The sequence below is a fragment of the Hylobates moloch genome, unplaced genomic scaffold, assembly GCF_009828535.3.
Source record: "Hylobates moloch isolate HMO894 unplaced genomic scaffold, HMol_V3 SCAFFOLD_1, whole genome shotgun sequence".
NCBI classification, from domain to species: Eukaryota; Metazoa; Chordata; class Mammalia; order Primates; family Hylobatidae; genus Hylobates; species Hylobates moloch.
The window spans coordinates 8,063,264-8,088,708 of NW_026652276.1; the positions used below are offsets into that span (position 1 = coordinate 8,063,264).

At 39.6% G+C, this 25,445-nt stretch overlaps 2 protein-coding genes across 2 annotated transcripts in view; one reads left to right on the forward strand and one right to left on the reverse strand.

Annotated features, from left to right (window-relative positions):
* The window catches only part of LOC116810041 (UDP-glucuronosyltransferase 1A1), a 53,854-nt gene extending 38,120 nt beyond the window's left edge, over window positions 1–15,734 (reverse strand). Inside the window, exon 1 of the mRNA XM_032753697.1 lies at window positions 14,759–15,734. Within this exon, the coding sequence (XP_032609588.1) occupies window positions 14,759–15,619 (861 nt within the window). The 5' untranslated portion in view covers window positions 15,620–15,734. The remainder of the gene's footprint in view (window positions 1–14,758) is intronic.
* The window catches only part of LOC116809379 (dnaJ homolog subfamily B member 3), a 70,304-nt gene that overhangs the window by 24,576 nt on the left and 20,283 nt on the right, over window positions 1–25,445 (forward strand). Inside the window, 1 exon segment of the mRNA XM_058437344.1 lies at window positions 14,787–14,885. The gene's annotated coding sequence lies outside the window, so the exon portion shown is untranslated.

A 25,445-nucleotide genomic window follows, 5' to 3' on the forward strand; every position in this document is an offset into this window, starting at 1 on the left:
CACAACCAGCTCAGGATAGAACATGTGACCTAGGCCTCAACCAATCAGCATGTCTCATCCCCTTGGCCACCGTGATTAGTTCAGAGATGGGCATGTGACTTCATTAGAGCCAATGAGGCAGAAGAACTTTAACTAGGAATCCTGGGAAAAGAACTCAGGCTGAAGCCCCTGCTCCTTGGGTATTATAAGACTGAGAAGGATGTCATGGCCGAGGAAACAGAGACAGGAAATGGAAACATATAAATGGGTTCTGGTGACATAGTTTGGCTCTGTAGCAAGCAATACCTAACCAGATATCCCCCAAGATTGTTCTAGTATGTGAATCAATAAAAGAGCTTAAAAAAGAAAGCCCTGCAACAAATTCACTGAATCAAGAATTTGGGGAAGTTGCCCAAATTAAGTGATCACAGGTTGCATTGATTTTGGGGGGAGTGGGGAGTTGGTCAGGGTCTTGCTCTGTTGCCCAGGCTGGGGTGCAATGATGCAAACATAGCTCACTGGAACCTTGAACTCCTGGGCTCAAATAATCCTCCCACCTCAGCCTTCTGAGTAGTTAGGCCTACAGGCACGTGCTACCATGCCCAGCTAAGTTTATACTTTTTGTAGTGAAGGAATCTCACTATGCTGCCTAGGCTGGTCTCAAACTCCTGGGCTCAAGCTATCCTCCTGCTTCAGCCCCCCAAAGTGCTGGGATTATAAGCATGAGCCACCACGCTCAGCCAGTTGCATCAGTTCTATTAAATGTAGAAGGTACATACCAGTTCTTATCTTCACTGGTGAAACAACTTGATAAAAGAAAACACACACACACAAAAGACGTTTAAATGAAAAATTAATAAGGGAAATGCAAATTCAAATAACCTTGAGATATTTTTTACCTATGGATTGTCAAAAACCAAAAGCGTTTGACGATAATACATGTGGCAAGGATATGAAGGAAAGTGTACGCTTATACATTGCTAAGGGAAGAATAACTTGCTAACGCCTAATGACATTTAAAATGTGCACGACACAGTAAGTCCATTTTCCGGCAACTCCCCTATGGAAACTCCCACACAGGAGTACAGCGAGTCATATACTAAGATGTTTATTCTAATTTGTTTGAATAAAAGTAAAAAGCAAGATGCAGAGTGGGGGAAGATATTTGCAATACCTATAACTGCCAAAGAACTGGTATCCAGAATGCATACATAATTCAAGTAGACAGCCCAGTGGGCAATAGACTTGAATGGGCAAAAGAGAAAATCCAAATGACCAATAAGTATATTTTAAAACCCTCAATATAATCAGTCATGTACATAACTAATGCCTTAGCAATCAGGGATATGTACAACCACTCTGAAAAATAGTTACATCTTATTAAATTAATGATATGCACACCCTCCAACGCAGCAGCTCCACCCCTAGGTATATACTCTAAAAACCCACTCACACGTGTTTCAGGATGTAAAAGAATGTTCGTTGTAACATTGTTCACAATAGTGAAAAGCTAGATACAACCCAAAGCCCATCAACAGTAGAATGGATAAATAAAATTGTGGTGTATTCATACAATGGGATATATCCAGTACTGACAATCCACAAACTACAACTTGTAAAAACACACATCATGAATCTCTCAAACATAAGGTTGAACCAAAAAAAAAAAAAGGCAAAAAAAAAAAAAAACAGTAAAATTCTATTTATATTAAGTACCAAAACAGGCAAAATCATCTATATTATTTAGAGATGCAAATTTAGGTGGCAAAATTGTAAAGAAAAGCAAAGAAATAGCCGAGGGAGGGAGAACATCAAAAAGAATAGCTCATGGATGCTGAGCTTAATACCTAGGTGATAGGTTGATCTGTGCAGCAAACCACCATGACACATGTTTAGTTATGTAACAAACCTGCACATCCTGCATGTGTGCCCAGGAACTGAAAATAAATGCTGATTAAAAAAACACAAAAGAAATAATCATCACAAAAGTCAAAGAAAAGAAGGAAAGGGAATAGAACGGAGGGCAGGCACCCAGGATGGATGTCTGGGTGCTGATAAACTGGAGTGACCTCCAGGGTAGAAAACCTAACGCAGAGTATTTTGGGGGTCCCTCAGCTGCCGTGCAAAGTGGAGGACATGCAGATGGGACTCTGTCCACCTGAGCAGCTTCCTCTACCTTGGGGGCTGGCTGACCATGGATCCTAGGTTCCTGTTGATTCTTACTGCCTATCTGTGAAGAATCAAGTTTCTTTGCCTGACTTGCACAAGCGTTCCATCTCACCAGACTCATACTCTGGCAGCTAGGATTGTAAAATGCCTCCAACCAGAGCTGGGAAGTGCCAGGTCCAGGAATCTTAGTAGAGACTGCCGAGGTGTTTAGAGTCCTGCCCTGGGATTGGCAACCCAACCCAGATGCTGCATGGCATTCCTCTCCCAGAGATGAGTACCAGTGTAGGGCACTCTGCTTCACAGTCACTGTCAACCCTGAGATTTCAGAATTCTATGACTTTTCAGTGACCAGAAGGAGTGGGGTGGGGAGTAGAAAACAAACCCACAGTGATGGGGCACAGACACAGTAGAAACACTGATTTCTCTAGTCTTCTTATCACATACTTAGGTCCACCTCCCATCTCCACTCTTACCCTGAGGTTTGAGAAATACCTAGAAAAAAAGCTGTGTTTCTAAGCTACTGTAAAATCCTCAGCACCACGCCAGCCTGGACACCCTCATGTACCCAGCCTATGGTGAAACCTCAACGGTCATTTGCTCTGACCAAGTCTATGGCTGAAAGACCACGTGAAGTTTGAGTGGTAAATGTACTTGGCCTCTGCTTTTGTACATTAGCCTAAGTTGGAAGAATGTTTTTTCAGGGTCACTAGCTTGAATAGTTCCAAAAGGCACTATCTACATAGCACCTGGCCCTGGGGCCCACCCCTGAGGTTGTGCAATCCAGCTGCCCTGGTTCTCTCACTCTCCCAACTGCACATTTGCCCCTGGCAGGGCCAGCATTGTGGAGGAGCAGCCTGGGCAGACACACCACATTCCACATTTAGAAGGTTCTCATGCTTTGTTTAATACTTTGCTGTCAGTGTCCTGAAATTCTTTTTTTTTTTTTTTGAGACAGAGTCTAGCTCTGTCATCCAGGCTGGCATGCAGTGGCGTGATCTTGGCTCACTGCAACCTCTGCCTCCCAGGTCCAAGTGCAAGTGATTCTTACACCTCAGCCTCCTGAGTAGCTGGAACCACAGGCATGCACCTCCAGGCCCAGCTAATTTTTTGTCTTTTTAGTAGAGGAGTTTCACTATTTTGGCCAGGGCAGTCTTGAACCCCTGGCCTCAAGAGATCTGCCTGCCTCAGCTTCCCACTTCAGCTTCAGCCACTGTACTCGGCCTGAAATTCTTAATAATTTTTGAACAAGGGGCATTTTGCACTAAGACTCAAAGTATGCAGCTGATCTGTTACCGACCTACCTGCTCAGGGTATTAAAAGATAACAATATACCAGTGAATTTTTATACCAGTGGTTGTGAATATTATCTCACAACTATAACTTGTGAGAAGACCTTCAACTTCCTAGAACTGTCAACTCAGTTTTTTCTCTCTTCAGAGCCTTTCCCAGATCCATAAACCATTTCTATCCCTTGCCACAAGCAATATCACCAGCTGCTCTTCATAGCTGAAGGTAATCTCCCCACCCTGATTCTTAAAAAGGTATTTATTACCATTAAATTTGCCTCATGTGTGTCTGCTAAAAAATATGTGCAATTCTGAAGGATAAGTTATGAGCCACCTCTGAAGACAAGTCTCTGATGAGTATCATTTTAAAGGCACAAACAAAATAAAAGCAAAACCTCATGTAATAAGACAAAAATTGAGAGAATGTGTTGCTGGAAAACTCAACTTACAAGAAATACTAAAGGACGTTCTTCAGGTTGAAAGCAAGTGACCTCATAGAATAATCTGAATTCATACAGAAAAAAAGCACTGATAATAGTAATCATGTAGTTATAAAAGGCAGTACCAATGCATACTTCCCCTTTATTCTCTCTCTCTCTCTCTCTCTCTCTCTCTTTCAGATGAAGTCTCGCTCTTGTCCCCCAGGCTGGAGTGCAATGGCACGATCTTGGCTCACTGCAACCTCCGCCTCCCGGGTTCAAGCAATTCTCCTGCCTCAGCCTCCCGAGTAGCTGGGATTACAGGCGCCTGCCACCACACCCGGCTAATTTCTGTATTTTAAGTAGAGATGGGGTTTCACCATGTTGGCCAGACTGGTCTTGATCTAGGCTGGTCTCAGGTGATCCACCTGCCTCGGCCTTCCAAAGTGCTGGGATTACAGGAGTGAGCCACCGCTCCCGGCCCTATTCTCTTAACTGATTTTAAAAGCAAGCCTAAAAAGCAATATACATATATATGATTATATTGTTGGGACTATAACATACGGAAGTGTAATATATTTGACAATAATAACACAAGGGAGGCAGTTGGGAGCAAAGGTAAATTGGACTAAGAAATGATACCATAAGGTAACTCAGATCCACAAGAACAAAGGAAAAGAACCAAAAATGATAAACAAAAAGGTTAACGTAACAAACTCTATAAATACATATTTGCTCTTCTTTCTTCTCTGATTCTTGAAAGCATGTGCATTTATATAAAGTAATATTCTCACCATGTATTGTTTAGTTTGTAACATATATAGATGCACCATGTATAACAATAATATCATAAAAAGGGGAGAAAGGAAATAGAGCTATATAGGAATGACATTTCAATATTTAACTGGAATTAAGTTGGTATAAATCTGAAGTAGATACTGGTAAGTTAAAATTGATGTACTAAGCCCTAGAACAACCACTCAGAACACAACTTTTTTAAATAGTGGAAAGAAAAACATTAAAGGATTTTACACGTTGCACTAGACAATATTCACTCAATGCAAAAAAAAAAAAAAGCAATAAAGGCGGAACAGAGGAACAAATAAATACTCGAGAGATATAGAACATAAAAAGTAAAATGGGGCCAGGCACAGTGGCCCACACCTGTAATCCCAGTACTTTGAAAGGCTGAGGCAGGTGGTTCACTTGAGGTCAGGAGTTTGAGACCAGACTGGCCAACATGGCAAAACTCTGTCTCTATAAAAAATACAAAAATTAGCCAGCCGTGGTGGCGCACACCGGTAGTTCCAGCTGCTCGGGCGGCTGAGGTGGGAGAACCGCTTGAACCCAGGAGGCGGAGGTTGCAGTGGGCCAGGATCACACCACTGCACTCCAGCCTGGGTGACAGAATGAGATTTTGTCTCAAAAAAGAAAAAAAAGAAAAAATGATGGTAGACATAAATCCATCTACATCAATAATAGTATTAAATGTGAATGGATTAAACAACTCAGTTAAAAGACAGACATTATCAGACTGGATTAAAAACAAGGCCTAATAATATCTTGTCTGCAGAAGATACATTTGAGATTTAAAAACAAAAAAATTTTTATTTAAAACTTAAATTTTACAAAGTAAAATGGTGGAAAAACAATATATCATGAAACAGCAACCAAAAGAAATGCAGACTGGTTATACTAATATCAGATAAAATGGACTATTTTTTAATGACACAGTATCACGAAGTGAGATAATATAGACCTTAAAACAAAAAATATTACTAGCAATAAAGAGGGAACTTGTGTAATGGTAAGTGTCACTCCACCAGGAAATTAAACTAAACACAAAGCAAGAAGGCAGAAAATAATAAAGAATAGAGGGGAAGTTAACGACATAGAAATAGAGAAGCAATAGAGAAAAATCAACAAAACCAAAATTATTTATTTGAAAATATAGACAAAATTGATAAACCTTAAGTTAGATCAACAAAGAGAGAAGACTCAAATTGCTAAAAATATGAAATGAAAGAGGGAACATTACTACCAACCTTACAGAAACAGAAAGTATTATAAGGGAACACTCTGGACCATTTTATGCCAAGCAATTAGATAACTTAGATAAAATTGACAAATTCCTAGAAAGAAACAAACTACTGAAATTGAATCAAGAAGAAATACAAAATCTAAATAAAGCCATAACAGGTAAAAAGATTAAATTAGTAATTTTAAAACTTCCTGCAAGAAAAGCCTAGGCCCAGACAGCTTCACTAGTGAATTCTATCAAATATGTAAAGAATGAACACCAATTCTTGACAGACCGTTCCCAAAAAATAGAAAAGATGAGAACATTCCCCAGTTTCTTCTACAAGGCCAGTAATATTCAGATAGCAAACACAGACCAAGGCTTCGCAAGAAAATAAAACTTCCAATATCTCTTATGGATATGATGCAAAAGTCCTCAATAAAATGCTGTCAAACCAAATTCAGTAACATGTAAAAGGATTATACAACATGATCAAGTGAGATTATTCTAGGAATACCAGGTTCGTTTAGCACCTGCAAATCAATTAACACATATCACTAGAATAGGGGACCAAAAAGAAAGCCATGTTCATTTCAATAGACACAGAAAAAGCATTTGACAAAACCGAACACCTCAGGTAAGATAAGAATACTCAGCGAGCTAGGAATAGATGACAGTTTCCTCAATCTCATAATGTGGGGGGCATCTACTCCAAAAATCTCCAGTTAACACCTAATGTGCTAAAAGACTGAATGCTTCCCCACCTAAGATCAGGAACAAGATAAGAATCTCCTCTTTCCACTTCTATTCAACACTGTGCTAGAGGTTCAAGCCAAGGCAATTAGATAAGCAAAAGAAATAAATGTCTTCCTTATTAGAAAGGAAGAAGTAAAGCTATCTCTATTTGTAGATAACATGATCTTGAATGTAGAAAATCCTAAGAAATCCACTAAAAAAACTATTAGAACAAATGAACAAGTTCAGAAATGTTGAAGTACAAGATCAATATACAAAACTCAATTCTATTTCTAGACACTAGCAATGAACAATACAAAATTAGAATTAAGAAAACAATTCTATTTAAAATAGCATCTAAAAAGAATAAAATATTTAGGAACAGATTTAATTTTTTTAAGTGTGGCACTTTACACTGAAAAGTAAAAAATAATGTTGAAAGATATTAAAGAAGACCTAAGTAAAATGAAAGACATCCCATGTTTATGAATCAGAAGATTTAATCTCATTAAGTTGGCAGTAACTCACAAATTGATCTATAGATTCAACACAATTTCTATCAAAATTCCAGCTGGAATTTTTTGCAGAAATTGACAAACTGGCCCTAACATTCATATGGAAATTCAAGGTACCCAGTATGGCCAAAACAACTTAAGGAATAACAAATTTAGAAGACTTGTAATTCCCAATTTCAAACTTGCTATAAAGCTACAGTAATCAAGTCTGGGCACAGTGGTGCACCCCTGAAATCCCAGCACTTTGGGAGCTCGAGGTGGGTGGATCACCTGAGGTCAGGAGTTTGAGACCAGCCTGGCCAACATGGCGAAACCCTGTCTCTACTAAAAACAAAACAAAACAAAACAAAACAAAACAAAACAACAATAACAACAAAAGCTACAGTAATCAAGACACACACTGGCAGTTCCTCAGAAGATTAAGTATACAGTTACCATATAACCCAGCAATTCCACTACTAAGTATATACCCAAGAGAACTGAAAACACATACCCAAACAAAACTCACACACAAATATGTCCACAGTAGCTTTATTCATAATAGCAAAAAAGTGGAAACAACCCAGATGTCCATCAATTTACAAGTAGATATACAAACTGTGATATATGCATAGAACAGAATATTATTTGGCAATATAAAGTTATTCCACAACATGAATGAACCTTGAAATCTTTATGCTAAAGGGGAAAAGTTACTCATATATTTTGTGAATGGAATCCATAGAAATAGGCAAATCCATAAGGACAGAAAGTTGATTAATGGCTGCCAGGGGCTGGAGGAAGCCGAGAAAGAAGAGTGAGTGATAATAGATATAAGGTATCTTTCGGGAGTGACTGAAAATGTTCTAAGGTTGACTATGGTGATGGTTGTACAAATCCGTGACTATACTGAAAACGATTAAAATGAGTGAATTGTATGTATGTGAATTGTATCATAATAAAGTTATATTTTTATAACCCCTTATTCTCGTTCTCCTGGAGTTATCTAAATTACTGAACAGTCAAGTTTCTAGGCTTTTATGTACTCATGTTGAATACTTTTTTTAGCTGAATCATTCTAGCATTCAGCTACTCTTTAGATAATTACCTATTAACAGAAACACTGCTGCCAAACTGTTCCACATGCCTGGAAATGCCCCAGATAATCAGCCATAAAGATAAACACAGGGTTTTGAAAGAGAGGCAGAATTTTAAAGGCATTGTAGACATTGGCCTAAGCCGCATATTTTAAAAAGTGCCTATTAAGAATGACTTGGCATTTTGGGGCTATTGTTCTACTGAGTTGCCTGGAATGAACCCACGGCTCAGCCAACAAAGGCTGAGATTCAGCCTGAATGAGCATTCCTTGTAAAGACCTCTATAGGGAGACAAACAGCTCAGAAGGTGGGCACAGGATCCTTGCTGCCCTCCACACCTCCAGGCTGGGGGCCTTGCTGGGTAGACACCACTGGATTCACTTGGAATTGATTTAGATCAGAGTTTCTCAATTTCAGCACTCGTGACATTTTGAGTCAGAGTAATTCTTTGTTGGGAGTTGGGGGACGGGTATTTTTCACACATTGTACAACTTTCAACAGCATCCCTGGCCTCTACCTACGTCCTACTGACTGTTTCGCCTCTCCAATTGCAACACCAAAAATGTCTTCAGACATATGTGCCTAGGGGAAAAATCAGTTCTATTTGAGAACTACTATTTAGATGATTCCAGAACATAAGAGGAGGAAACTTGGGAACAGAACTAGTCCTGAGGAACTGGGGTCTAGTTTTCTGGGAAAATGCTCCTTAAAAAATGCTGCAAGAAAACCACATTCATTGTTTTTATCACCTCTCAGTGAGAAAGTTTCAGCCTGTATTCAGACCTAGCTAGGCTCTAGGCCTGAGCTTGCGTTCTATTCCTTTCTACAGACCAGGCTGGGAAGAGAGGATGTTCTAGAGCCAGAGCTCTGGCCATCACCTGACTCTATGGTGTGAATGGCCCTGTCCTTCGGAAGGCTTGAACAGTTCTTTGTATCACAAGTAGAAGAGACTAGGATTTACTTCTGACCTCCTTTGTTCTAAAAAAAACACTCCAATGACCCTTCTAATAATGAAATGCAAAGCTAAATTCACTTCTAAAATGGAGATATTTGAAACCTAGCCATACCAAAAGGAAAAGAGGTTAGCCCTGGGGCAGATGAAACTCAACTAAATAGCAAAAAGGACAGCATAAGAGTGTCCCAGCATCTGGCCTGGATTCAAGCCCCTATAGGAAGAGGAGAAGGGTCTAAAAACAAAGGTTCTTTTTTTTTCCATGCAACAGCATGAGATTCTGGGGAAGAAGTGAGGACCAGAGAGATAGAAAGGTTGCAAGGCACCTATGAGAATCTGGCATAAGTAGAACTGTTTTGGGGCAGGTGATGAGGTGCACAGGGCTAGAGAGGAGGCCCTGGGCAGGTCTGGGATAAGTTGTTTCAGGACATCTGGGACTGCCTGGTGGCTCAGCCTCTGATGTTCTTACAGCAGGAATCACCACCTGGGTGGCCAAAGAGCTTCTCCGAGGGCCAGCTTGGACAGAAACCAAGCAGCCCTCTGAGATGGTCACGTCCCTCCTTGGGCAGAGGAGGCAGGTAAGGCTTTGGTCAAAGTCGCAAAGTCACACCAACACGGGAATAAGAGGGAAGTGATCCTGCCTTACTCTTCCACAAGGTAAGGCTGGGAGCCCAGAGGTTACCATGAGAAAGGATACTCTTTCTTTATGAATCACAGCATTACGTAAAAAATGGTCACCAAGCTATGGTTTTCAAAAGGCTTTGCACATTTTTTTTAGAAATGTATTTGTTTTATAGTTGGGCAAATAGTTACCTATAAAGCATGCTTACTAACCTGATAGGCAAAATTGAATTCCACTGTTTATTAATCTGAATTTTTTGGATTATTTCTGAAATTAAAGATGTTCTTAAAGTTTTATTGGCCACACGTGTTCTGTTTATGTATTGCCTGGTTATGTGATTTGCCTAACGAGGACTGCATTTTTAAGCTATAAATCAGGGCTTCATTTTCTATGATCTGTGATATATCTTCTTTTCTTAAATAATTTATTGTGATGAAGTGACATAAAATTAACCACGTTAAAGTGAACAATTTCATGGCATTTAGCACATTCATGTTTTGCAACTGACACCTCTATCTGGTTCCAGACATTTCCATCTGTCCAAAGACACATTTTTTTCATAGTGTTGAAAGGGTTTGATTATTGGACAAAAGAAATTCTGTTCTGATCACTTTAATTTAATTCCTAATAATTAAAAATGCATGTTGATAATTACGTATCACAATACAGAATGTTCTCTAGGATGACATGCTGGGAATACAGTTGAGATACAAACGAGGTCAAGCACCAGATACAGGGTCACAGGGCTCAAAAAGTACATTCACTATAGCCCAGTTTCTCAATATAACTGAGTACAACTTTTTGAAAAAATAAGATGATTGGTACCAGCGTGCAGAAATGCTATTTTTTCCTTCTTATGCCAAATATTTCTTTGTAATAAGAATAAATAGCTTTCATTTACTTTTTTCCAATACCCTAGACTTCCAGGAGAAGGAATAAATAGATTTGATTCAATCAATAGTATGAAATCACTAAATAAATGCATAACTTTTGCTTATTAACTTCTTAATTAGATTTTCCTGAAATTAAAAAGGAAATTTAAAAATTACTTGAAACAAACGAAAATGGAAACACAATGTATCAAAATCTATGGGCTAGAGCAAAACCAGAACTAAGAGAGAAGTTTTTAACAATAAATGCCTACATCCAAAAAGCAGAAAGATTTCGAATAAACAACCTAACAATGCACCTCAAGGAACTAAAAAAGCAAAAGTAAACCAAACTCAAACTTTGTAGAAGGAAAGAAATAATAAAGATCAGGGAAAAAATAAATTAAATTGAGACTAAATAAACAATGCAAAAGACCAATGAAACAGAAAGTTGTTTAAAAAAAAAGATAAACAAAATTGGCAAACCTTGAGCTAGACTAAGAAAAAGAGAAAACACTCAGAAAAAATCAGAAATGAAAAAGGAAACACAGCAACTGACCCCACAGAAATACAAAAGATCATTAGCGATTATTGTGAATTACTATATGCCAACAAATTAGAAAACCTAGAGGAAATGGATACATTTCCAAACACAAACAACCTACCAAGATTGAACAAAGAAGTAATAGAAAACCTCAACAAACCAATATAAGTAACAAGATTGAAGCAGTAATAAAAAGTCTCTCATCAAAGAAAAGCCCAGGACAGGATGGATTCACTGCTGAATTCTACCAACCATTTTTAAAAGAACTAATACCAATTCTACTCAAACTATTACAGAAAAATGAAGAGGACAGAATACTTCCAAACTCATCCTATGAGACCAGTGTTACCCTGATACCAAAACCAGACAAGGACACAACAAAAAAAAGAAAACTGCAGACCCGTATCTCTAATGAACATAGACGCAAAAATCTCAACAAAATACCAGGAAACCAAATCCAATAACACGTTAAAAAGATAATTAATCTTGATACATTTATTGATATATTGATATTAATACATTGACAGAATTTAGGACAGAACTCATATGATCATTGTAGATGCTGAAAAAAACGTTCAACAAAATTCAATGTCCTTTTATGGTACACACTCTCAATAAACTGGCTACAGAAGGAACATACCTCAAAACAATAAAAGCCATATATGATAAACCCACAGCTAACATCATACTGAAAAGGGTAAAACTGAAAACTGTTCCTCTAAAATCTGGAATAAGACAAAGATGCTGACTGTCACCACTGTTATTATTCTTCATAGTACTGGAAGTCCTATCCAAAGCAATTAAGCAAGAGAAATGAATAAAGGGCATCCAAGCTGGAAAGGAAGAAGTCAAATTATTCTTGTCCTCAGATGACATAATATATTTAGAAAAATTTAAACATTCCACCCAATTCTGTTAGAACTGACAAGCAAATTCAGTAAAGTTGCAGGATACAAGATCAACTTACAAAAATCAGTAGCATTTATAAATGCCAACAGAGAAAAAACTGAAAAGGAAATCAACCCCATTTACAAAAGCTACAAAGAATATATAATACCTAGGAATAAATTTAACGAAGGAAGTGAAAGATCTGTATAAGGAAATGAGGATGAAGACCAAACATATATTTCACGATATTACAGTCCTACATTTTCTTTATCCATTCATTCGTTGATGTGTGCTTCATTTGATTCCACATTTTGGCTATTGTGAATAGTGCTATAATAAACATGGAAGTGCAGATAGCTCTTCAATATATATTTTTTTCTTTTGGATATATACCCAGCAATGGGATATATTGAGGCAGTTCTAGTTCTATTTTTTTTTTAAGACTCTCCATACTGTTCTTCATAGTGGCTGTACTAATTTACATTCTTCAAATGTAAATTAGGGACTGAGCCCCATCTCTGTGGGACCTGATGCTGTCTTCAGGTGGACACTGTCAGAACTGAATTAGAGGACACCCAGCTGGTATCTGGCAGAATTGCCTGCTTGCTTGGTGTGTGGAGAAAAAAACCCCACACATTTGTTCACAGAAGTCCTCTGCATTGTTTGTTGTTGAGTAAGAAAACAGGAAACCCTTTGAGTTTTTTGTTGGTTTTGTTTCCCACTCACAGATAGTACATACACACAATGGAAAATTATTCAGCCATAAAAAGGAATGAAGACCTGTCATGTGCAGCAACATAAATGTAACTGGAAGTCATTATGTTAAGTGAAATAATCTAGGCACAGAAAGACAAATACCACATGTTCTCATTTATATGTGGAAGCTAAAAAAGTGCATCTCATGGAGGTAGAGAGTTCATTGGTAATTACCAGAAGGTGGAAAGGGTAAGTAGGGAAGGAGGGGTGAAAATGGTTGGTTAAAATTTAAAAAAGAAAAAGAAAAAAGAAATGAAATTTGTAATACTCCAAAAACTTTGATAAAAAAGAGAAAAACATCTAAAGGGCCAATAAAGAATGTAGATCAAAAAAAAAAAAAAAGAAGAAGAAGGCCGGGCGAGGTAGCTCACGCCTGTAATCCCAGCACTTTGGGAGGCTGCAGCGGGCGGATCATGAGGTCAAGAGATCAAGACCATCCTGGCCAACATGGTGAAACCCCACCTCTACTAAAAATACAAAAATTAGCTGGGCATGGTGGCGCACACCCATAGTCCCAGCTACTCAGGAGGCTGAGGCAGGAGAATTGCTTGAACCCGGGAAGTGGAGGTTGCAGTGGGCCGAGATCGCGCCACTGCACTCCAGCCTGATGACAGAGTGAGACTCTGTCTCAAAAAAAAAGGAAAAAAAGAAAAAGAAAAAAAGAAAAGAAAAGAAAAGGGTTGGTTAACGGGCACAAAAATACCGTTAGCATGAGTAAGTCCAAAGTGCGATAGGACAGTAGGGTGACTATAGTTAACAAGAATGTATTCTGCAGTTCAAAATAGCTAGAAATGAAGAATGGGAATATTCCCAACATAAGGAAGGAATAAATGTTCAAGGTGATAGATATCTCAATTACCCTGATTTGATCATCGCACATTGCATACATGTATCAAAATATCACATGAACCCCCCAAATGTGTACAACTATATTATGTCCCAATAAAAAGAATCCTGACATTCTAAGTTTTTATTTCATGCCCCAGACTCCCTGGAACCAGTTCAGTTATCCCCATCCCCTCACCCTTGCCTTTTCGCAGTGGCTCCTGCCAACTCTTCAACTTGTTAACAGAGAAATTAGCAGGTGTAAAGAAGAAAGGTAAGGGTCTTTGGGACCTGTTTGAGGCTTTCCCTCTGATAAAAAAGGAACTGGAAAAGAAAATTCTGGCATAAAAGATAGAGGGAGTTGCCTGAAGCCCTTCAAAGGTGTAAATAATTAAATTAAAATTTAAAACTCACAGATTTTTATTTTCCGAAGTAACTCTGGGCCCTTTTCCTACATGTCAGGAGGGCATCTGTAAACACTTGCCTTAGGTCAGAGGCCATCCTCCTTTTGCTGAAAAGGCCAGGCAGTACATGTGTAAGTTTTGCAGACCAAATACATCTGTGGCACATATTCTTCATTATTAAATTGTTTTAAAACTATAAAAACCATTCTTAGCTCTGGGCCATAGAGAAACAGGTCTCAATATAAAAGGAAAAAACAAAAACAAAAACAGGCCTTTGAGCAGACTGGGCTCACAGGCTGCAGCTTGCTGGTCCCTGGCTGAAGGTCCAGAGACAAAGCGTGGGACAGAGTTGGGAAAATGGATTTTAACCTGGACCTGTTCCCTTAGTCAAGCCTTCACCTCTGTTTGAACTAGGACATTTCTAAGGCTCATTCAATGATTATGTGACTTCCCAGATTATCTAACTAAGCAAATCTCCTACTCTTGCCAAGCATGAGCCCTGTCTTCATCCAAATGCCTCTGTATTACTTCAGCCTCAGGTCTCCTATGTGTTCCCGTTGCTCCCAGCCAGGTATCACTTTCCCCCCACCGTTTCTCCAGGAAATCCTCCAAGGGACAGTGGGCTCAAGGAGCCAAATGAGTGAGGGAGGACAGAGCCTGGAAGAAACAAGGCAGTCCAAAAGAAATAAACCCACCAACCTGAGACAAGTCTTTCCTCTTCTTACAGTTGGTACCTCCAATGAAGACCATGTTTGGCATGACCGGCCTAGGATACTCAAGTACAAAGTCATATCTTAACAGCCAAATAGAGACCTTCTGATACAAGGTGATTATATCCACATCTCTCTTGAGGACAGCTGATGCGAGTTCTTCATACTTTGAAAACAGACAATAGAATAGATAGGGCTCCAACAATTTAACAAGGAAGTTGGCCACTCGTTGGGAAAAAGTCATGTAGTCTGAAAACTTTGTGTAGCACCTGGGAATGTAGGAAACAGGGTCTGGGCTTCTGCTGAATGTATGCTCCAGGGAACACGGAAAACCCCTGAAGAGGTACACGGACGGTAGGCCCAAATACTCAGCCAGGATCACCCCACAGGGTAAGGCTGGGTCTGTGAAAAGAGCATCGAACTTGCTCTCCTTGAGGAAGTTCAGGGTGTCCCTGTCCTGCAGGAGGCTCTGGCAGTTGATGAAGTACAGGCCAATAACGATCATGTTATTCCTGTACTCTGTCTGAGGAGCAGTCAGGAATGATCGCTCAGCAAAGTGATTGTTTCCAAATGATTGGTAACGGTTCTTCAGCTCTTCTTGGTCATACGGCACTGGATGGATTTTTCTTGTGTAGTATTTGGATTCTTTCAAAAGCAAATTAACTTCAGGCACCACCACTACAATCTCATGACCCCGGTCACTGAGAACCTCAACTATATCCTTCATACTAAGCCAGTGGCTTCCATCCTGAGGGACCACCAGCAGCTTGTCACCTACAACCATGCCCCAAAGTGCTAAGAAGAAAATCCCTGCAGAAATTCTCTGAAATGCGCGAAGGAGGCAGGCCATCCTGGAAAGAGTTAAAGTAACAACAGTAATAAAGAGTTTTCACCCTCCAAATCACAGGGCTCCTAGCTATTTTCCCTAAACTAACCACTGCTTTTGGCAGGTCCTGTCTATCTCTCCCTTGCTCTAAATTCTGCCCTTTAATATGTAAGAACCCAAATTAATATTTAACCTTTTTAAGCACACAGTTAATATGAACCAACTACGGCCATGTCAGCTTTCACCTGAGCTTCTGGGTGTTTCTCTTCAGCTCCACAAGTCTGCTTCTCCCTCTCTGAAAAGTTATAGCAACACTTTGAAGATGACTTGGAGAGACCCCTGAGGACCCCCTGCCAATTCTGTATCCCGAACTTGCTGGATTCCTCATGATTGACGTTGTCTGTTATGTCCATGATGTGTGGGAATTTTTCTTTCACACGGACCTATTCTCTAACACCAGCCTGGTATCCTACAATTCAATTCCATTCTGAATTGAATTCTGAGTTAGCATGGACCCCACAGGTTAAGGGCTCAGTCCTACAAGACTGCCCCCACTTCAGACACCAGTTCCAAGTAGTAGGTCCCCAGGTTACCCACAACTTCTGTCTGACTTGGCAAAAATCAGAGGTTCACACACCCTCTTTCTTGGAGTCAATCATTTGCTAGAATGGCTCATAGAACTGAAGAAAACAGTTTACTTACTAGGTTTGGTTTATTACAAAGGATATTGCAAACAACACAGATGAATAGCCAGAGGAAAAAGTACAAAGAACAAGATATGGGGGTAGGGCCATGGAGCCTCATCTGCCATCTCTGGGTGCCCCACCCTCCACACCTTCAGCAACTTGAAAGCTCTCTGAACCCTGCCCTTTTGAGTTTTTATGTAGGCTTCCGTACGTAGTAGGCATGACTGATTAGATTGTTGCCCACTGGTGATCAAATCAATCTTCAATCTCTCTCTCCTTTCATCCCTCTAATCGCAAGGGTTGTTCCCTGGCAACTAGCCCTCATCATTAGAGACTTTACATCTCCTTTACATAAACTTAGATGTGATCGAAAGGGATCTGTTTTGAATAACAAAAGATTCTTTGTTCACGTTTATCGCTCCCACCACTTACGGTTTCAGGAGCTCTGGCCAGGAAACAAAGACAAACATATATATTTCTTATTTTACATCACAATATAACAACATTCAAACTGTTACTTGCCTTTAGGAAATTAAGATTTGAGAAGTGTAAGTCTAGTCAGTACGTGGTGAGAATCCTAGAGCAGGAGTCAGAAAGCCTGGTATCTGCTTCCGCCCCAGCCACCCATCTGCCAGGGGAGTGACTCCTCTCCTGAGCTTCAGGTTTCTCAACTGAGGCCCAGAAAGGGAGGGTCACACTGGCCCTGCCTGCTAATCACACAATGCTGAGGGCGGTCCCAGAGCAAGACCTGTGTAGAAACTAGGCTGTCCCAGTGAGAGGTGGTACCTTGAATTACTAGAACAGACTTGCCCAGAGCTAGTCACGCATACCTGGCTGGCACGCGAGTTCCTGTTCTCACCCACAAGTTTGGCACTGGAGGTGTTCTGGAGCCCAGGAAGGGAGAAGAAGCCTGAGCAACATGATTAGAGGGGCCACTCCAAGGACAGGGCTGACCCCCATGGGGAACATAACCAGGATGCAAATTCATTGTTCAAGGCATGCAAAGACTCAGCTCAGTTCAAGCTAGGAGCAACCTCCCAAGAGGATTGCCAGCTTATAATGATCAAAGTCATGGGGGCGGCAGCATCTTGCTTTGAGTTCATCTAGATAGCAATAAGACTCCAGGAAGGTTGCAAAGTGAACAGAGCTCAGGCCCACCTTCTTGAGCAGGCAGACATTAGGCAGGTTTCCTTCAAAGGACAGTTCATCTAGAGGAAGAATGGCTTAAGCAAGCATGTAGGAATACCAGGATCAAGAGATGCTACAAACCTCACATTCTTTATACTAGACCTCCACTCTGCTGTGGATGTTGATCTGAGCCCTTCCAACCACAGCCTTGCTCTGAAAATCCTGTTGCTCATATGTGGGTCCTGTTCTTAGTCCCAGAAGTCCCTACAGAACATCAGTTGGAGGAAGGAGCTGAAGAAATGAAACTAACATCACTATGCATACCATCTCTTGAATTCCTAACACCTTCTTGCAAATTAAGAAGGTATTAGAAAACATTTTTCTTTCTCCTGTGAGCTTTGACTGTACTAACAATGGTGTGTGTGTGTGTGTGTGTGTGTGTGTGTGTGTGTGTGTGTGTGTGTGTGTGTCTGCACTGGACACTAGCCAGAGGAATTGGGCATGTCTATTTGTCATAATGACGATCCCTAAAGAGTAGCTCCGCTGGAGACCCAGGCCTGCCCTGGTTGGTGCTGTGGGAGTCAAGGTGTCCTCAGGTATCACCTGAGTGTCCAGGCAAAGACCGATTTTTTTTTCTCAGGGATTGTTGCAGGCTGAATGACTCAGGCTTGTGACATATTCCAGTGGTGTGAAAGAAGTAGATCCAAAGGTAAAACAAATCTCTGTTGGCCAAAGCAGATTTCCCAAAAAGTAAATGGAGGATAGCTGGCATTTTGAATAGAGGAGAGACCCAAAGATGTGCGTGAAGGTAATTTCATGTTGGGAATAAGAAGGTCTGGAAACGTGGACCCTATGGAGAGGTTTGCTTCTAAGGTGCTCACTCTTTCAGACCTTTGTATGACCTACGACCCATAAGTAATGGAGCCAGGACCCACCTGCAAGATTTCAAAGGACCTGCAAAATGTTTGAGACTTAAAAAAAGAAATTCGCTGAATCTAGAATACTAAAATGGCAAAAATTGAATTTATGAATATTTTACGAAATGGCTATAAAAACGTAACTACATGTCAATGAATCCACTACAGATTAGCTCACCAAGTTACATAGACATATGTGACATGGGATGCAGGAGCAATTTAATCTATTTGATAGGCTGTGGGGTGGGGCTGCAAAAGTCAGAATGCTCTGGGCCCAGATCTTGAGGCAGGTCCAAAATGGTGAGATGAAGCAGGAATCCCTTTTAGGGGCCTGTGGGTTCCTCCAAGCATGGAAATAAAGGAAAATCTTGGGTTCTTTCGAAGGAAATTCCAGGCACCTACCTGGCCCTGAGAAATAAATAAGGCACTTGATAAGCAAGAAGGTAATAGTAGCCTAAAACAATAGCCAAGGAAGTTAGAATCCAGAGATGTTCGGTTCCCTACAGATCACTTCTTAACATATGTCCCTGAGCTGTTTTTCAGAAACTTGGACTCCCATCAAATGGATTCATTGGCAGGCAGACCTCAGATAAGGGGAACTAAGGACTGAACTCTGATAGCCATTCTTTGTTCCTGGAGGAAGTCACACTCATGAGCAAGAGTTAACATTCTTTTCTGCTAACCCCAAATTTTAAACCAAGCTTCTCTTCCTTAGCTAATTGCAAATCAGAAAATCTTTGACCTGCAAGCCCTCACTTCTCATGACCAAACCAATGTGTAACCTCTGTGTATTGATTTGCGATTTCTTCTTGTAACTTCTGTTTTCCTAAAATGTATCCTTGCCCTTAAAAACCTTTACTTGCAAGCCATCAGAGAGATTGGGTCTTAAGTATAAGCCTCCTAACACTCCTTGCTTGGTGCCCTGCACATAAATGCCTTCCTTTCTCCCATTGCAAATCTCAGTGTGGATGTTTGGCCTTACTGCGCTGGGTGAGTGAGCCCCAGTTTAGTTTAGTGTGATAACAATAGTCAAGTCTGAATCACCCACAGATGGGATAGGGAAGTGCGGGTAAGTATGGCTTGCCCAGCCAGACAGTTCCAGGGGCACCTGTCCTAGTAGAAAATAAGGTGTTTATAACTTCCTTCAGGGGCTTGTAACAATGTGGGCTGTGGTTCCAGGAGCAGTGGGGAGGGGCACAGGCCACTAAGTAAGCCATGACAAAGGGATTATACAGAAGAGACATAAAGTAGGATTTCCACTTGCCCATGTTTATGAAGTAAAGAGACCCTGGAACACAGGGATGAAGGGAAGGAGCATACTGTGATTCCAAACATTTGGCTTCATGCTGCACCTGCCATCTTCCCTGCTTGGCACACCATCCCCCCCAACTTCCCCCAAGATTGCCACTCCTCATCCTGCAAGGCCCCCTATGATCAGCTCTCTTTGCATCCTTTACTTTTCTTTCAAAGTATGTTTCACAGTTTGTAGCTAATCAATGCCTTCCTCTCCATTAGAATGGCAAAGCCATGTTCATTTGATTATGGCCATATCCCAGTCACACAAAGACTCTCAACAGATATTTGTTCAATGAAGGACATTTAATATTAAATTTTTTAAAAAAGAGCCAGCTGCATGTTATTCTGTAATACCAACAAAAACAAGACGAACTCATGTTTGCTGAGGGATTAGAGACCATGTGATGTAAGTCAAACCCTCTCTAGGCACATTTCACTCCATGTGACATTCCCAAAAGGATGGAGATAGGACATTTCCCAAGAAGTTTCCTGTCAACACAGGGAGGCAGTCAGGTATAGAGGTTAGACATGTGGGCTCGAAAATTAGAACATCAGGGTTTATCATATACAAATGTTCACAGCAACACTATTGTTCATGGCTGAAAATGGGAAACAACCCAAATGTCCACCAACTGATGAATGGATTAAAAAAATGTGGTAAATCCATACAATGAAATATTCAGCCATGTAAAGGAATGAAATACTGATTCATGCTACAACATGGATAAGCCACAAAACTAAGTGAAAGAAGCCAGTCATAAAGGCTTCCATTTGCATGAAATGCCCAGAATAGGCAAATCCATACAGACAGAAAGTAAATTAGTGCTGAGGGGTAGAAGAAGGGGGAGAAATAAGGAGTGACTGCCAGTGGGCATGGGGTTTCTTTTTGGAGTGAGGAAAATGATCTGGAATTAGATATTGGTGATGGTTGATTGTATCTGGGAGCACACAGAAAACCACTGAATTTTACGATACATGAATTACATATCAATTTTTAAATTTTATTTATTTATGTATTTATTGATTTATTTATTTTAAGACAAGGTCTTAGTCTATCACCCAGGCTGGAGTGGAGTGAAATAGTCATGGCTCACTGCAGCCTTAACCTCCTGGGTTTACAGACGATCCTCCCACCTCAGCCTCCTGAGTAGCTGGGACCACAGGCATGTGCCACCATGCCCAGCTAATTTTTAAAACATTTTTTGTAGAGACAGTGTCTCCCTATGTTGTCCAGGCTGGTCTCAAACTCCTGGGCTTAAGTGATCTTCCTGCCTCGGCCTCCTAAAGTGCTGTGATTACATGTGTGAGCCACCACACTCAGCCTTTCTTTCTTTCCTTTTTTTTTTTTTTTTTTTTTTTTTTTTACAAAGAATGTATGGGCTTGAATTCTGGCTCCCCCACTTACTTGAGGCATAACCTTGGGCAAGTCACTCAACCGCTCTGTGCCTCAGTTTCATCATCTGAAAAATAGGTCTGCCAATAATGCCAGCTTCCATGTAAATACTTAGGGTAGCATCTGGTACATGGTAAGCCTCCAATATATGTTAGCTTTTCTTACATTTCATTTGCAAATTCTCCCTAAGGAAACAGTCCACTCATCTGAAGTTTAAATCATTCAAGGGAAACTTGCATCAAGAAGACAATATTGATATCTCACCATGTTGTTTTGAAGAGAGTCTGATTGCATGGTTAAGATCATTAATCTTGTGGAGGTTGGAAATAATTGTGCTGGAAAATGCATATCACGCACCGAATTACGGATATTGTTGATTCATAGCCACATGCCAGTCATCTGCATGTATTATCATATTTAATCTAGATAACGCTGAGTTTTTACACAAGTTTATGCAAGTGTCACAGCTGAAGTACTTATGAAATCAGGCTTGGATGACTCCAGGGTCCGCGTGCTCAAACACTAAATTGAACCACCTCCTAAAGTCCTCTAGTGTTGAAACAAAGACTTGGGGTACAACTTCCCTGCCTTGCTAATTAATTACTGACAGCTTCCCTGCATGAGTCAGCCAGTGGGATGCCCTTTCTTGTTGACCCCTCTGGGGCAGGAATCATGCAGAAAAAGTGACAGAAAGGAAAGACATAGGTGGGGAAGGAGATAGAAAAGAGGAATAAAATAGGGAGGGAAAAGTAACAGGGGAGGTGGAAAGAGGAGAGTTGGAATGTTGCATAAAATAAAGCCAGTGAGGCTAGGGAAGGTGAGATTATGGTTGACCTTCATAGCCGGTGGGAGGGTGCAGGCCAGAGGGCACCAACAGAATATCCTGAGTGGGCCAAAGAGGTAGTGTATCATGTTTGATATCACATTATCAAGATAGATTGAAGGAGAGAGAGAGAGACAGTCAAGGAAAGCAGCAGTAATCCACACTTAACTTCTGAAACCAGGGAGTTCAGAAAGCCACAGAAAGCTTAGGTTCTAACGTAGGTGGAGGCTCCACCTGGGCTCACCTGTTCAGAAAGTTTCATAGGAAAGGAAAAAATAGGATGTTTCATGGGAGAGCCTCCATGTCAAGAATGTGCGTGTTTATCTGCACACCTTAATAAGGGCGCCCACATGAGTTGTCTTTTCATTCTCTTGATAGTGTCCTTTGATATACAGAAGTTTTTATATAAAAACATTTTGATAAAGTCAGATTTATCTCTTCTTTTTCTTGTTTTAGTTTCTTGTACTTTTGGTACAAGAAAAAAAAATCTCAGAAACCATTTCCAAATCCAAGGTCATGAATATTTTCCTAATGTTTTCTTCTAAGAGTTTTACAGTTTTAGATTTTCTATTTAGGTCTTTGATCCATTTCAAGTTAATTTTTGTATATGATACAAGGTAAGGGTGCAACTTCATTCTCTTGGACTTGGATATGCAGTTGTCCCAGAGCCCTCTGTTGAAGACATTATTCTTTGCCATTTCAATGGTCTTGGCACCATGGCAAAAATCAAGGCAAAGGATGTACAGGATTATTTCTGGACTTTAAATTCTATTCCATTGATCTACATGTAAAAGACCTTTTTGAGACAATCAGGATAAATTTAATTATGGATTGAAAATGAGATAATATTAAAGAATTATTGATTGTCTTAGGTATTGTGTCTATGAAACAAATTTTCCTTATTTTTTATATTTAGTGGAGTATCTCGTGATGAGACAACATTAAAACAAAAAGTCAAAATTTTTCTTTAAAATGAAAGAAAAAACGGAGAAAGACGAAGCAGTACAGCAAAATATTGAAAATTATTTAACCTAAGAATGGCTATATGGGTACACATTATGCTATAGCTTCTCCTTGGTATATGTTTGAAAACTTTGATAATAAAAAGTTGAAATAAATAATCTTGGAGGGAGGGCTTGGGCTTGCCCAGTAACAGGTAAATTTGAATTTGGATCAAAAACAGAATGCAAGAGCAATGGGGAAAGCATAGATCTTTTCTTGCTGTAACCACATCCCAGCCCCAGTTCTCCAGAGCTGCACTGGCCCTAGATGGTGTAGATTAAGCTCGAATTCTTTATAACTGGATTCAACCATCAATCCTGCTGTAATTCACCAAAAAGTCAAGAAAAGTGGAAGTGATTTTCTTTTTTTCTCATTAAAACCATTTTAAGTCCGGGTGTGGTGGCTCATGCCTGTAATCTCAATACTTTGAAAGGCCGAGGTGGGCGGATCACTTGAGGTCAGGAGTCAGAGACCAGCCTGGCCAACATGGTGAAACCCCAACTCTACTAAAAATACAAAACAAAACCATTTTAATGTTCTCCTGAATGATGATCTACCATCCTTGTTAAAGTATTTAATTACATCCCTGGATGTAATTCCCCTGGATAGACTCAATAAGATTTTGTTATAGGAAACCTTTCAGAAAAAAAATCTCCTGTGTAGAGCTTAAGACATTGCACACAAACACACCTGCACATAGAGACTCATACATGCACAAACACCATATACACACACACTGTATCATCAAGCAATGCTTTCTTTTCATCAGACAGATGAAATGCAGACTATGAATCCTGTTGTCCAACAAGGTACAAAAAACTGTATACTTTTCCAAGACACACTCTGCCCATATGAAACAAGAAAGGAACAGTATACAGTGTCCATAAATTTTTCTGTGACAACTTACTTTTGTGGTTGAGCCATATCCAGGGCTCTTTGCCAAAGGGCACTCTTTATGATCTGAATTCTTCTTTGATAATTATATTTATTTTATATTTATAAATATATACATTAATACATAACCTTCCACATCTATAAATCCTATCATATATATATTCCTTAAAGGTATATAAATGCATATATTTTATATACCATTGAAGATATACAAATAACCAAAATATGTAAAACTATCTATGGTTCAGTGTTTCACATTTTATAGATCTATCATATACCATTATAGGTGGTATAGAATCATATATAGATTTCTATATCTCTAAATCCCTTTGGGTGACACTTTGAGCCACAGCAAACTCAGCATGGGTTCAGAAAGTGGCAGGCCACATGCTTGGCTAGAGGGTGAGGCTGCAGGCAATACCTGAGTGGTGTCTGGTGCTGTAATTGATGGAGGGTAAACGGGGGAGAGACACTTTGACAAGTCTATCCTCTTAGCGTCCTACAGCTTGCATCTCCTTGCCTGGTCTTGCCAAGAGCTGAAAGTCATGTTTCATTTGAAAGGCCTACAACTGTAGTCTCCCTGCTTTATAGAAAGAGCATGGTTGCATTTTCCCATGAGTTGGTTGAACAGTCACTCTTTCACCAAACATCTGCCAATATGAGAGAGAATGTGACTGTGTTACAAAGTCTACTGCACTTTGTAAGAAGCCAGAACAATAGATAAAAATGTATACTCCATCCCTAATAAAATAATATACTTAGATGAGACACCAGGTGTTTCACCTGGATTTAGCAACTATGCATTTGCCAAGAATCTTACTCTTGTATTTGTCAAGACTTTCAATTGCAAGTGACCGAATCCTAATTTAAGCTGGCTAGACCAACAATATTAATAATGTTTTGGAACTATATGCTCCACCAAAATAAGAAGTATAAATACCAGGGAGGGAATAATTTGCAGATGATATTGCATACTTAATACACCTTACATACTAATACGAGAGGTTAGTAATATGACTACATACAAGATAAATGTGTAAAACTCAAAGCAGTACATTAATTATGCACAGTTAATTCAAAAGAGAAATGGGAAAATTGCCTTGCACATAATGGTTTCAAAAATAATGAAATGCAGAGGAATAAAGGTTAATAAGAAAGATAAAATATTTTTATAAAGTGCAAAAGTTTATTTATGGACATAAAACAAAATCCAAATAAATAATGAGGGATTCATATTCTTGAGTAGGAAGATGTAATAGCAAAAGGATGCCAATCTCACTTATTTAATGAAAATCAAGAACCAAACTCATAGGATGATACCCTACTGAGATAAAAGCAAAAATATGAAAATATATATAATGTAAAGAAAGTATATAAGAATTCTTATTATTGTTCATAAACCCCAAAAATGGAAAACACTTAAATCTCTATCAATATTAATTGGTTGGAAAACTACATTGCATCCAAAGTAAAGACTATCATGCAATTATTAAAAGAAAGTGTCAAATCTGTATGCATTGACCTGTAAAGATATCTTTAACTTATTGACAAGAGAAAAATCTAACATAAAAAATAGCCAGCATATTAGATTTTATATTAATAAAATAGAAGTGATAATTTACCCTAAATATATGCATATACATAGTATAATTTCAAAAAAATTGAAAACAATTCACACAAAACTGCTAAGAATATTTTCCTCTGGGGGTAG